Genomic DNA, 14,471 nt, shown 5'->3' with positions numbered 1-14,471 from the left:
AGAACTGATCTTAAATTAAATCTATATGACTGCATTGCACAATTCTTCTCATCTATTACTTGTGGACATTTATTAGGAGACAAGAAAGGGGTGTGTGATTCTTTGTGTGGGGATGTGGCAACATTTAACTAATTGAGCTTTACACGTATACTGCTTTTGTAGAGTCATATGATGATCCCTTGGGGTTTTTTTTAATGAATCACAACCCATTTCTCCTGCAAAAGAAAGGGAAGAGGTAAGTAGCAGTGGTGGTAAACACTATTTATTGGTAATTTGCAACTAGTAAAGTCTTACAGGACAACTTGATGAAAGAGTCACATGAGACGAATTTCTTGAACGCAAGGAGTATTACAGGGAGTAACCATTTGCCTCTTGGAGACACAAGTGCTGCTGTGCTGCAGATTTGCAACCCAGGTTAGAGAACTATTTATCTATATAGTATTATTTTATGCCATTGAAAATTGCTCAGACTCACTCTGGATAGTGATATAGGTGTCATATAAATTAAATAAATAATATTGGTAAAAAACAACAACAACCAATTCTGGACTCGAGAAAATGAGATGATGTCGCAGCTCTATGAGATGATGTCGCAGCTCTCTTTAGAAGTTTAACATGGATTTCATAATGCAGGATCTCTTCTTATGTTTCTGTCCTTTATCTTGCAATATGTCTGATTGTTTGGAATAAATATAGGAAAATAATAACCTGGGTTTTCTCCCTCTTGCTACATTATTCAGGGGTTATTTATCTAAACATGAAGAATCCAAGAATTTTCCTTAGACGAGAAGTAATAATTTATTTTGATTTGTTCTACATTTGATTAGCTTCAGTATCTTCAACAAGCTGTTTGGTAGTAATATAACCACTGAAACAAGGAGGAATATTGAGATGTTTGATTGAATTTGACAGTTTTACTAGTCATAACTTATAAGTGGAAGAGGAATATTAAATTTACTTGGAACATTACGCTCAGAGAGAATTGATATAATATATTTCATCTTTGGAATATCACTCTAGTCCTGATGCTAAAATGAATAATTCTTCCTCTAAAAATGATTGGAGGCCTCCTTTTCCCTGTGGTGGCAATGCTGCAGAGCCCAACCATATAGTAAAATAATTTACTTTAGAACAAAATTTGAAAGTTGTAACTCCATTGCAATCAGGGATGCTGCATGAGTTGTTTTCAAACCATAGACATTTTCAAAACATACTGAATTAACACTATTTATTTAAAAGAAGTTTAACAATAGATTAAATAATTAAATACCAACCAAGCAACTTCCCTTAAAAGCAAGGTTTAGTATAAAAATAAAAAGGCAATCAAAAGCAATCAAAGTGAGAGTCAAGTCCTTGTACTTATTCTTTAAATACTTGGACTAAGGGCTGGCAAACAAAGTTTATGAAGCTTTCTGGACTGCATTTCCTCAAAACACAGGATTATAGAAACACATTTGCATAAAAGATCTCCTCCCTTTTAACCTATGTATAATTGGCTTGCTCTCAAGTTCTAGTCGGCTTAGAAGTGTCCAACCCGTGTTTTCATCTGAGTTTTTGGTTTTACTTAATGAAAACAGGAATACCATGTTCAGATGGTAAGTTTCTTGAATTTGTGACCATATCATTGCTATCTTTGTACAATTTCTGGAGTGTTTTGTAAATGCAACTGAATTTATAGCTCTGAAACTTATGTGAATTATTATTTGTGTCCAGGGTTATAAACATATAATATAGATTTTCACAAACTTTTCTCTATGTTTTTCTCTATAGGTTGGGAAAATGAATTCCAAACTGATTTATTCTTTCATAGGAATATGTGTCACTATCATTTTCATCTTAGTCTTGGTTTTCTGTACTGGAGGACACAAACACAAAAATTGTGAGAGTTCCTCTCAGAAAAAGGAACAAGAAGAGGGTCAGGATGCTGGCAGCCAAGTATTTCAAGATTTAACCCCAGAAGAAATAATGCAAGTAAAGAGGTATTTACATTCCAACCTGGGAGTGCCACTAGTAGGGACACCTCATGCCAAGCCATCAGACAACTGCATTTATTCGATTACCTTACAGCTTCCTCCCAAAGCAGAAGTATTACAATTCTTAGATCACCAAGGATCTCAGCCACCACGAGAAGCCCTGGCTGTGGTCCATTTTGGAAACCAGGTGGAGCCCAATGTGACAGAATATCTGGTGGGCCCACTTCCAGAACCAACATATCATAAAGATATCACAGTAGAAAAATATGGAAGGACATTGTCTTATTCTCAAAGGATGGTTTTGAGAAATGAGTTGAATCAAATCAGTGATTTCTTAGAGAGAAATGAATACCAAAAAGCTCCAAATTTCATGCAAAAAGTTCTAAATTACAATGGAAGCAATCTTCGATACAATTATAAATTTCCATTAGGGCTGAAATCAGAAGATCGGAAAACGTGGGTGAGTCATTTTCAGAATGTGACTGGCTTCTATTTGCATCCTGTTGGTTTTGAGATCCAAGTGGATCATAGTAGCTTGGATGTTTCTGAGTGGAATGTAATAAAAGTATTCTATAATGGACAATACTTTGAAGATATGAAAGACCTTGAGAGACAGTTCAATATGGGAAAGGTTAGAGTAGACAAAGTTAAAGAAGCCCCTCTTGATGGTGGCTACTCTTCACTGAAGCAGAGGGTGCCACCAACAGATCCAGGCCCTTTGCAGTATGAACCTCGTGGACCACGGTATAGGATTCACAATAATCATGTTAGTTTTTTGAGTTGGAGTTTTGCATTTGGAATTGATGCAAGCAGGGGTCCACGTGTCTTTGATGTCAGGTTTAATGGAGAAAGGATAGTCTATGAGTTAAGTTTGCAAGAAGCTAGTGTGATCTATGGCTCCAACAGTCCTGCTTCCATGTTGACCAGATACATGGATGCCAGCTTTGGACTTGGGTCCCATATCTTTCCACTCACCCAGGGAGTAGATTGTCCTTATTTATCCAGTTTTTTGGACTGGCATTTTTTTCACGATAGTTCATTGCCTGTTAGCCGTAAAATGGCTATCTGCATCTTTGAGCAGAATGCAGAGTTACCTCTACGACGACATTTTGAAAGTATCCAGTCTCCTTTTTATGGAGGCTTGTCAGATTCAAACCTGGTGTTCCGAACCATATCTACAGTTGATAATTATGACTATATCTGGGATTTTGTTTTCCACCAAAATGGAGTTGTTGCTGTTCGTGTCCATGCCAGTGGGTACATGATATCTGATTTTTACTTTGGTGATTCTGAAGACTTTGGCCACAGAGTTGAAGAAAAAGTGCTGGGTCCAATTCATACCCATAATTTTCATTTCAAAGTGGATTTGGATATTGGTGGTAAGTAGGAAAATGTTTGTAACTTGCATGGAAGCTCTTTGCCTTAATTTGCTTTCTCAGAATTGTTCTAATGAGGACAAACTCAAGAATATAGTTTCCATTCTCCTAATAAAGTCCTTGAACGTCAATCGAGGAGAGGTGAGGATTTTTCTTTTAATTAAGAATGTTTATTTCACTGCCTCATCACAAAACTTAATTCAAGTTTTTTCATAATAACAAGAAAATATAATGGCATCAATTATGTAATTATGTCTTCATATATTTTGGAGGTCTGAACGTGTAGTTTTAGAATCAGCATTTTTGTAATTCCTACAGATGTCAACAAATTTGTATTATTACTTAAAGCTGTATCTGTTCAAGTATCTTTACAACTGGATTATGGTTTCAGGGGAAAGAAATAAAATAAATTAAAAACTTTAATAGATTATTTCTCCACCCCTGACAATTTAAATTAAAAGTGGTGTCATAATGGAGTGTCTATAGAAATTCTCGATCATCCAAATCATGGTTGTTACAAATATGCTTTTACAAAAGGCAACAGGATTTTCTTCATTGTTTTTCTTGAAAACATTTGACTTCTCATTCAAGAAGCTTCTTAGGTCCAAACTTCATGACTCAAACTACCTCAGCTTCATTTCTTTTCTGTTGTTCAACTCTCATAATGTTAATATGTCTTTAAAAGTCTCTTTTAATATTGGATGGTGATTTCTTCAGGTGTACAGAGCTTAAATCGTGGCCCTGTAGGTTAGGAAATACTCTAGGTAGCTTGATTGGATTTGAAGATTTAGTTGAAGGCCCTGAAAATATTTTGTGAAAATTTGTCACATATTATTCATATTTGTGCCACCAACTAGAACTGAATATAAATGTAACATTTCCAAACTAACAATATAAATATAACATTTCCAAACAAACTAATATTATGTCATAATACTTGTTAGAGCCAATTCTATTCCTTTTTCTTTCTCTGTTACCTAGACATATTCTCCCTGTCATATTCTTTGTAGCTTATATTAACCGATTTTAAATCAGAATGCTGCATTCCCGACAATAATCCCATAAAACTACATTGATCCCTCGTTTTTTCACAGGAGATGCGTTCCATGACCACCTGTGAAAAATGAATTTCTGTGAAGTAGAGGAAAGATTTTTTAAATGTATTTAATGAGTATTTGGACTTTTAAAACCCACCCTTTGCAAACATCCTATAATGTTTCTCAGCTGGAGCTACATGTGATATCCTGCCAGTTTCTTTAATAGAGTACAGTATTACCGTGGAAGAATTTTATGAATTTTTAATGGATTTAAAATTTTCAATGGATTTAATGGATTTAAGCCCCCTTTGAAAATCCGTGAAGTAGCAAATCTGCAAAAAATGAACTATCATCTAGCTAGGGATTACTGTATATTGCTAATATCACAATGCTCTTGTGGTATTACTGCATTTATAAACATTCCTTTCATGAAATTCCTGTCTTTCTTGATCTGGTATTGCCCCTTTTTTGCTTCCTCTGCACCATCTTCTTGAAGAAAATTGGTAGTGTGGTTTTCTTACATGCTGATGCGGCAAACACATGAACACTCTGTTCATATTCCACCTGAAAACGTATGCTTGCTGGGTTCTGACTTACCTCGCTGCTAGTTTGCTTCCTCCTGCGCTGTGTGGAGGAATGTGCAGTGCTGACAACCCAGCTTCAGCCAGAAGCAAAAAACAGCTGGCCATATCAACCAACAAATGCTCTATCCTCCACATCGGCAAAAAGAATCCAAACCTCATATATGAACTGAATAAACAAACACTCACAGTCAACCCACATTCAGTAAAAGACCTTGGAATACTAATATCAAATGACCTAAGTGCTAAAGCCCACTGCAACCATATCGCCAAAAAGGCTTCCAGAGTTGTTAACCTGATCCTACGTAGCTTCTGCTCTGGCAATCTCACACTACTGACTAGAGCCTACAAAACTTATGCCAGACCCATCCTCGAATACAGCTCATCTGTCTGGAACCCACACCACATTTCAGACATCAACACTATCGAAAACGTCCAAAGATATTTCACCAGAGGAGCCCTTCACTCCTCCACTCGAAACAGAATACCTTACGAAAACAGACTAACTATCCTAGGTCTTGAAAGCTTAGAATTGCAGCGCCTAAAACACGATTTAAGTATTGCCCACAAGATCATATGCTGCAATGTCCTTCCGGTCAGTGACTACTTCACCTTCAACCGCAACAACACAAGAGCATGCAACAGATTCAAACTTAATATTAACCGCTCCAAACTTGACTGTAAAAAATATGACTTTAACAATCGAGTCGTCGACGCGTGGAACTCATTACCGGACTCTGTAATGTCTACTCCCAACCCCCAACATTTCTCCCTTAGACTCTCCACGTTTAACCTCTCCAGGTTCCTAAGTGGCCAGTATGGGGCGTACATAAGTGCACTGATGTGCCTAACGTCCCCTGTCCAATTACCTTTCCTTTTCTCATATATCCTATATATTCTCTCCCTCTCATCCACTCCTCTTCTTTTTTACTTACTATCCCTATATATACTATTTAATGTCTATTTCATTCCATATGTAATGTATATTGGACAAAGAATAAATAAATAAAAATAAAATAAAAAATTGCTGCTGGTTCAGCAAGTGGGTGTGTGTGTGTCCTGCTATGGATTCTATAGAACTGGTCCAAACTGGCAAGAACCCACAGCTGCATACAGTTGTCATTATTTCATCTCTGGGTCAGCAAAACATTAATGTAGAAGCAACTTCAATTTTAGGAAGCTGAATATGCAACAGGAGTGGTCTGATCCATCGGCAGTTGCTCAAGTCCTAATGGTTGTACTTGTTTTCTTTTTGAGGTGTGGAAAATACCCTGGTTGGCAATGACATGGCTTTTGAGATTATCCAGGCCCCTTGGAGTCCAGAAGATAAGATCCATCGAATGAGGATGGTGAGGGAAATTTTGGACAACGAGAACCAGGCGGCGTTCCGTCTCCATGATGACATGCCCAAATACCTTTATTTTTCATCTAACTGCACAAACAAGTGGGGCCATGATCAAGGCTATCGAATCCAGATAGTCAGCTTTTCTGGAGACCATTTGCCAGAGTCAGATCCAATGGAGCCAGGCCTCAGCTGGGGTCGGTAAGTGATTATTATTTCTAAGTGCAGAAGCAAAATAGATTCACCCATGTCTTTGGGTTTCAGGGGCTGGAATAAAATAGGCAGGAACTGCCAAATGTATTCATCTTAAGGAGATAGATTTCTTTAAATCTATTTAAATATTTCAAATATTTGCTAAGGAAAGCTTTTCCATTTCTAAGACTTAACTGCGGAACATATAGTATAAAAGAAAACAGTGCTATTCAAACTGTGCAGAATTTCTTTTAGCTCATACTTCTCACTACTCAGCAAAAATTCATTATTGGGTTGCATAGAGCAGGGATGGCCCACAGGGGTGCTTAGATCTGGCTGGCAGGGCTGTCCTGGAAACAGCAAAGGACTGGCCTGTGAGCATAAGAACATAAGAAGAGCCATGCTGAATCAGGCCAAAGCCCATTGAGTCCAGAATTCTGTGTCACACAGTGGCCCACCAATTGTCCTTGGGGATCTTGAGTAGAAAGAGAAGGCAAAACCCTCCCTTTCCCTTGACCCCCAACCAATGGTACCCAAGGGAATCCTGCCTGCCTCAACCAACATAGAGGTGGCACATGGACATCCGTTTCAATAACCACCAATACACTTGGCGTCTAATCCTGCCTTGAAGCTATCAAGGCTGACAGCCGTCACAACCTCTTCTGGAAGTGAATTCCATAATTCACTTATGTGGTACCTCTGCCAGTGAAAATGGAGCTTGGGAGGGCTGCACGTGGCCCTCTCAAGCTCCATTTTCACTGGCAGAGGGTTGCAGGAGGCAGTCACAGCCAAAAACGGAGCTCGGGGACCTATTTTCTCTGGTAGAGTACTTGATCCCTACAGGTGCCCCTGACACGAGTGATGTTGAGCTGGCCATGCCCACCCTGCCCATGCTCACACTGACCCCCCCCAAGGTCAAACACAACCCTGATGCAGCCTCAATGAAATCAAGTTTGATACCCCTGGCATAGAGTGAAACAGTTTATTTGAAAATGTAGTATGCTTGGGTTATGTTCAGTGAAGGGCTACCAAATTTTTTACTACCACACTGTGGGTATGGCTTATGCAGGACACCCTGCATTTTCTTTCAACATCTTTCAGTACAAATTGGGTGCTCTGGGGTGGAGCTTCATTTTCACTACCCCACTGCATTCCCCCCTCCCCGTCCGGGCAGTAGCCCACCCCTGGTTATGATCTATAATAATAATTGGAAGAGTAGTTAAAATACTTTCCAAGCTACAATGTTCTATTTTGGGGAATCTGAGAAATATTCTTAAATTTGACCTAAGACAAATGCTACAGATTATTTGGGATTAATACTATTTAGTAGTAAAATAAATCTCACAATTTGTTTGGTTTCTCCAATGTTTCCCTCCAAAAACCAAGAAAATCCTGAACCAGATCAGTTTTGAGATGTACAGAAATATAGAAAAAAGGGAGAATGGTATTTATCAAATCCAAACAATATGAAGTAAAGATAAAGTTGTGGCCTGAAAAACTTTTTAAAAATTCACATCAGCTATAATCATATCTGGAGCTTACAGTATACACCCGTCTATTGGTGGCCATGTGTTGTAATCATAGGTTCTTAGGCACTGAACATTGGGATAGAATATTGCTGAAGGGTGATGTTTTAGCCTAATGGGTGCTGTATAAACCTTATTCTTCCTCTATGGAAAGGCAGCAAAGTCTAGGCTGAGTAAGCAAGCTGCAGAATCCATGACCACATGGAAAATAATTAACTTGATATACAGCATGAAGATAACGTATAGCTAACTTCCATATAAGGAAATATATGCCTTACTCTCATTCCTTTGATAATCACCAGTAAACACACAATCCAGGAAAAGGCAATGAATGGAGCTTCCATTAATTATCTATAGGGAAGTCACGAGGAGGTTGCCTTATACAGCGCATGACTGAATGGTAGTTGGGGGATGGCTTAATGTTTGTGGCGTAAGTGGATTGGTTATTCAGCCTGGACTTTGCTGCCTTTCCATAGAGGAAGAATAAGGTTTATACAGCACCCATTAGGCTAAAACATCACCCTTCAGCAATATTCTATCCCAATGTTCAGTGCCTAAGAACCTATGATTACAACAGCCATGCATATTTTTTGGTTTCAATGTGTCTTTTCAATTAAACTGGTTGAGCATTGAAGAAATCCGAACCATATCATTGTAAATTTATATCCAGTTATAACCATATCTGAAGTCTGCAGATCTGGCTACTGTGAATATTTCAAATTGCTTTGGTTAAGCATTGAAGAAACCCATGCCATACTATTGTAAATTTGTACTTTTGCAGTTCTGGACCAAATTTAAGATGCTTCTGATAAAGTTTAATCTCCTGAATTTGGGTTAAGTATATTTAATGGACTATCTGCCAGGATGGAGATCCATGATACCTGTTAGGTTGGCAGATCACCACAGTGGTTTTGGGATTCTGCGATAGTTCAAGTGTAAAATCAACTCAAAACTCATTTCTACTTAATAATGAGTTATAACTATTGTCCCTATATTTGTATAGTTAAGCTATGAATGGAACAGCATCCGGTTATTATATTATATTTCAAGACCTGTGCCTGGAACAATCACATTTGAAAATCTTAAGAATGGAAATAATATAAATCTCAATCTTTGAAACTCTTCTTTTGCCTTGTAAGTTATAAACTAGCTGTTACAAAGAGGAAGGAAAATGAATCTTCCAGCACCACTCCCTACAATCAGATTGATCCATGGAATCCTCCTGCGGACTTTGCTGACTTCATAAACAATGAAACCATTGTCAATGAGGTAAGTGAAGGTGAACCCCATCCAGCATTGAAACACCTTGAAGGTTATTTTCCCACAAGCTGGTTGCTGTCCAAATGCATTGCAATTGCAATCAAACATATTTGGAAGACATTAGAATAGGAAGATAGCCTTTTGGACTGCCACCCAAAGCTTACTCTGGAAGTAGGCAAATGCTGCTAAGAGTTTTAGCAGCACTTTCTCTTTAGGGGAAAAAGGAACAATTAAAAAGAATCCAAACCTCATATACAAATTGAATAAACAAAATATCACAGCCAACCCCCACTCAGTTAAAGACCTTGGAATACTAATATCAAACGACCTAAGTGCCAAAGCCCACTGCAACAATATCGCCAAAAAGGCTTCCAGAATTGTTAACCTGATCCTATGCAGCTTCTGCTCCGGCAATCTCACACTACTCACCAGAGCCTACAAAACATTTGCCAGACTCATCCTTGAATACAGTTCATCTGTCTGGAACTCATACCACATCTCGGACATCAACACCCTTGAAAACGTCCAAAGATATTTGGACACCAGAAGAGCCGTTCACTCCTCCCACTCGAAACGGAATGCCCTACGAAAACAGACTTTCAATCCTAGGCCTAGAGAGCTTAGAACTATGATGCCTAAAACATGATCTAAGTATTGCCCACAAAATCATATGCTGCAGGGTCCTGCCTGTTGATGACTACTTCAGCTTCAACCGCAACAACACAAGAGCACGCAACAAATTCAAACTCAATGTTAATCGCTCCAGGCTCGACTGTAAAAAATATGACTTTAGCAATCGAGTTGTCGAAGCGTGGAACTCATTACCGGACTCAGTAGTGTCAACCCCTAACCCCCAACATTTTACCCTTAGACTCCCCACGATTGACCTCGCCAGGTTCCTAAGAGGTCAGTAAGGGGCATACATAAGTGCACTGGTGTGCCTTTCATCCCCTGTCCATGTCATATATCTTTTCTCCCTTTCATATATCTTCTCCTCTATTTTCATATCTTTTCTTTATATATAATACTTCATGCCCATTCCCCTTGATGTGTTTTGTGTATTGGACAAATAAATAAATAAACAAACAAACAAACAAACAAACAAATAAATAAATGGTTTTTAGAATGCTTGTTCAGAGGACAGCTGATCACATACCGGGATCAGCTTTCCTGTTTGTGTTTTTGTTAGTTGAAGTAATTTGATCTTGGAACCTATGCATGGGATTAATGCCTTACCTTTTGCATTTTTAATGAATTTTTAGTACCAAAATTGATAAAATACCCCAATTCCGAATAGGCAAGCAAAAAAATTATACTATCCATGTTTTCCCAAAAAGAAGAGTCTACGTTTTTGAGCCCTGAAATTCCAGCCGAGGTGGCGCAGTGGGTAGAGTGCAATACTGCAGGCCACTAAAGCTGACTGCTAGATCTGCAGGTCGGCGGTTCAAATCTCATCACCGGCTCAAGGTTGACTCAGCCTTCCATCCTTCCGAGGTGGGTAAAATGAGGACCCGGATTGTGGGGGCAATAGGCTGACTCTGTTAAAAGGTGCTATCGCTAACATGTTGTAAGCCGCCCTGAGTCTAAGGAGAAGGGCGGCATAAAAATCAATTAAGTAAGTAAGTGAGTGAGTGAGTGAGTGAGTGAGTGAGTGAGTGAGTGAGTAAGTAAGTAAGTAAGTAAATTAGTTAGTTAGTTAGTTAGTTAGTTAGTTAGTAAGTGTTGTGGTTAGCTCCGGCCCAGCTCCTGCACCAAGGAATGTGGAGTTGGATGTGGGGGAAACATCCACATGCCACAGGTCTGTTTTGCTCCCAATAGAATCTGCCGACAAAGTCTCCTCTGACCAAGGAAGCGTGAGTGACAGGGAAGAGGGGAGTTTGGCAGACAGCCCAGGAGAAGATCAATCTTCCTTATCATCCCTGGATTCTGAACAAGAACTTATGACAGACCCATGCATGCGTAGAGTGATGCATAGAAGAGAACAACTGAAGGATTATTACAGGAGATAAGTGAGGCCACCTGTGGTTGGGTGGGGCTGCTGTAATTAGTGCTACAGATAAAAGAGCAGCCTGCTGTTTTAGCCTCATGGCAGTTTATCTGATTCATAGTTTCGTCAAGATCGTGGTTTTTGCTGTTCAAGATTGTGTGTGGACTTTCTGGACTTTACAATTGGACACAATGTCCCAGTTACTGGGTGAGCAATTGGATTGCATTTAACCTGTGCCTTGTGTGTACCAGAAAATCCCTTTGACATTTAAAAAGGGAGCTGTTTTTGTTTTTCTGTTGATAAAGACTTTTGGGTTTTCCTTCTATTATGTGGTGTGTGTCTTTCTGGACTAATTACCCTGTAATTACGGGCAGTTGAGACACGCCAGCAGAACAAATAAATAAAAATAAATAAATAAATAAATAAAAATAAAATAAAATAAATAAACAGTAAGTAAGTAAGTAAGTAAGTAAGTAAGTAAGTAAGTAAGTAAGTAAGTAAGTGCTTGGCCTTATTCCCATGCATTCAAAAGCCTGATGGGGCTTATTATCGGGGATGTCTTATTTTGGGGAAAATAGGGTATCAGATTACCCTTCCCCCCAGATTTTACTACCTCTGTTGTTTTATTTAACAAACGTAGCTTCTCTGAATCCATTGCTGTACTACTTTTCTGATTAACAGATCTTTTTCCTAAGATAGTGTTCTGTCTGGGTCACTCCGGAAGCTATGACCAACCCAAAAAGGTTAAGCCAGACACACTGGTAGAATCCAAACACAGTTTTATAATGGTAAAGAGAAAAGAAGCCAACAGAAAATGTCCTTACAAATCAGGAAAACACTGGAACTCCAAATAGATACATGAAGGCAATTGTTCATAAAGAAACACAGGATCCTTAATGCCAAGATGAGGCTGTTGAGATAACAGACATACACCTCCCACGGGTCTTCAAGACTGCTGGGCCACGAGCCAGGAACAGAAATGCTGAGACAATGCAGATAACGGCAACTCCAATCTGATAACACTCCACACTGCCGAAAGAGTTTGCCTGCCTTATAAACCCTTCCCTGCTAATGAGGACCACACCCAACCCCCTGGTGTTCCTCATTCAACGCTGATGATATTTCTTCAATTGATTCCTCCTTTGATCTATGTGACTCTGTCGCATACTAATGACAGCTTGTGCTTCGTCATCCAATGACTCCAGAGACTCTAGAGAATCCAAGCTACTGGCTTGAGAGAGCCCCTCCTCAGGGCTCCCAGGCCTTTCTTCCTCGTCACTTTCCTCTCTGCTCTCATCCTCCCCCGGGCATGGAGCCAGCAGAGATGCAGCTGGTCTTTCATCTGACTCAGGCTGAACCACAACAGATAGTAGAATAATATTGTCACTTTTTTTGTTTCATAGGATCTGGTTGCCTGGATCAATACTGGCTTTCTCCACATTCCACATGCTGAGGACATACCCACTACTGCAACTCTTGGGAATGTTGTTGGTTTCTTCTTGAGACCCTACAATTATTTTGATGATGACCCTTCCATATATTCTCCAGACAGTATTTACTTCGACCACAAGCTGAACCTCTTTTCCTGTAAGGACAACAAACTTGCATGTTTGGCAGAATTAGCTTCATGTCTGCCTTTTTTTCCCATTTTCACTTATGAAGGTTTTCAAAACACAACTACTCTCTAATGTCTTCTACTTTTTAACAGGTGAATTAGAAACAGGAAACAAAGAATGAGTCTTGCATTACTGACAGATAATACTTTTTAAATTCTTTCTTCTGAATATTAGTCCACTCTCTTCAGGAAACCATGAAATGGAATTATGGGGATTTTAATGGGATGGAAAAGAAGGTTGTAGAATTTTTTTCCTTTGCTATAGGAAAGAAAGTATGCATGGTTCACATTATTTATTTGATTAAGGACATCAAGGAAAAATATGCTCACATCTATTGGCTATAATCCTACCTACCTTTTACAATATTAAGATATTGTTAGAATTGGAAATTAGTTTCAACAGGAGTCTCTTTGATGAGAAAGATCATAAAATGCACGGTGATGCCTTCTTTGTGACCTAGTAGTAATCCCGTATCTATTACATAGAAGTAATCTTTCTGAAGAAGATATTTATTAGGGGAGATAAATTATCGATGTCTTGGGAATTTTGTTGGGCGGGGATGGGAGTGGGTTGGCAAATATAATAAAATGTGTAGAATAAATTCAACGGATACATGTTCCCGTTATGAAGCAGTGTGGCTTTGAGCTTTGAACTGTTTATGTACATGAGCCAATCACCTCTTACAGCCTAGAATAGACTGGCCACATTGCTGTAAAAGCACAACCCAACTGAAGAAGTTTGGATGACGCTGGTGATGCTTTCTCTGATCTGTGACTTGTACATTTTCACCCAACAAGTTTCACTCCTTGAGTCTAGATGACAGCTAAGCATTGGACCAAGTTCTCTGATCAGATCATTGAGGTCTTTCTGGTTGGGAAAGTATGGCTTCCACTCCTCAGCTGCATCTGTGAAATTGTAATTACATTTGCAATATCTTCTTTGCTGTCTAACTTACTTCTTGCTGCTGAAAATGGCTTATCCCTGTTCAGAGGAATTATTATTATTATTATTATTATTATTATTATTATTATTATTATTATTTATTAGATTTGTAGGGCGCCCCTCTCCGTAGACTCGGGGCGGCTCACAACACAATAAAACAATTCGTAACAAATCTAATAATTTAAAAAAACATGTTAAAAACCCCATCATTAAGCAAACAAAACATACCATACATAAATTGTATAGGCCCGGGGGAGATATGCCTGGTGGCAAAGGTGGGTTTTAAGGAGTTTACGAAAGGCAAGGAGGATGGGGGCAGTTCTAATCTCCGGGGGGGAGTTGGTTCCAGAGAGTCGGGGCCACCACAGAGAAGACTCTTCCCCTGGGACCCGCCAAACGACATTGTTTAGTCGATGGGACCCGGAGAAGGCCAACTCTGTGGGACCTAATCGGTCGCTGGGATTCGTGCGGCAGAAGGCGGTACTGGAGATATTCTGGTCCGATGCCAGCACTTTGAATTGTGACCGGAAATTGATCGGCAGCCAATGCAGACTGCGGAGTGTTGGTGTAACATGGGCATACCTTGGGAAGCCCATGATTGCTCTCGCAGCTGCATTCTGCACGATCTGAAGTTTCCAA

At 39.3% G+C, this 14,471-nt stretch overlaps 1 protein-coding gene across 1 annotated transcript; it reads left to right on the top strand.

The window, feature by feature from the left end:
• Positions 1-1,776: 1,776 nt before the first annotated feature.
• On the top strand, positions 1,777-13,491 carry LOC139168513 (amine oxidase [copper-containing] 3-like). The gene is made up of 4 exons (XM_070754129.1): positions 1,777-3,352; positions 6,225-6,510; positions 9,167-9,296; positions 12,678-13,491. Exons 1-4 carry the CDS (start codon positions 1,780-1,782, stop codon positions 12,960-12,962), a joined length of 2,274 nt encoding a protein of 757 aa, XP_070610230.1. The 5' UTR covers positions 1,777-1,779; the 3' UTR covers positions 12,963-13,491.
• Positions 13,492-14,471: the final 980 nt, after the last annotated feature.

This window comes from Erythrolamprus reginae, chromosome 5 (genome assembly GCF_031021105.1).
Source record: "Erythrolamprus reginae isolate rEryReg1 chromosome 5, rEryReg1.hap1, whole genome shotgun sequence".
NCBI lineage: Eukaryota > Metazoa > Chordata > Lepidosauria > Squamata > Dipsadidae > Erythrolamprus > Erythrolamprus reginae.
The sequence above is the reverse complement of the archived record's forward strand: the minus strand, read 5'-3'. Positions and strand labels throughout refer to the sequence as shown.

Excerpts from the sequence above, each read along its gene's own strand:
- LOC139168513 (XM_070754129.1), top strand. The coding sequence starts at position 1,780 with ATGAATTCCAAACTGATTTATTCTTTCATAGGAATATGTGTCACTATC. Across the intron at positions 3,353-6,224 it reads AGTGGATTTGGATATTGGTG|GTGTGGAAAATACCCTGGTT; the intron begins GTAAGTAGGAAA and ends TTTCTTTTTGAG. Across the intron at positions 6,511-9,166 it reads CCAGGCCTCAGCTGGGGTCG|TTATAAACTAGCTGTTACAA; the intron begins GTAAGTGATTAT and ends TTGCCTTGTAAG.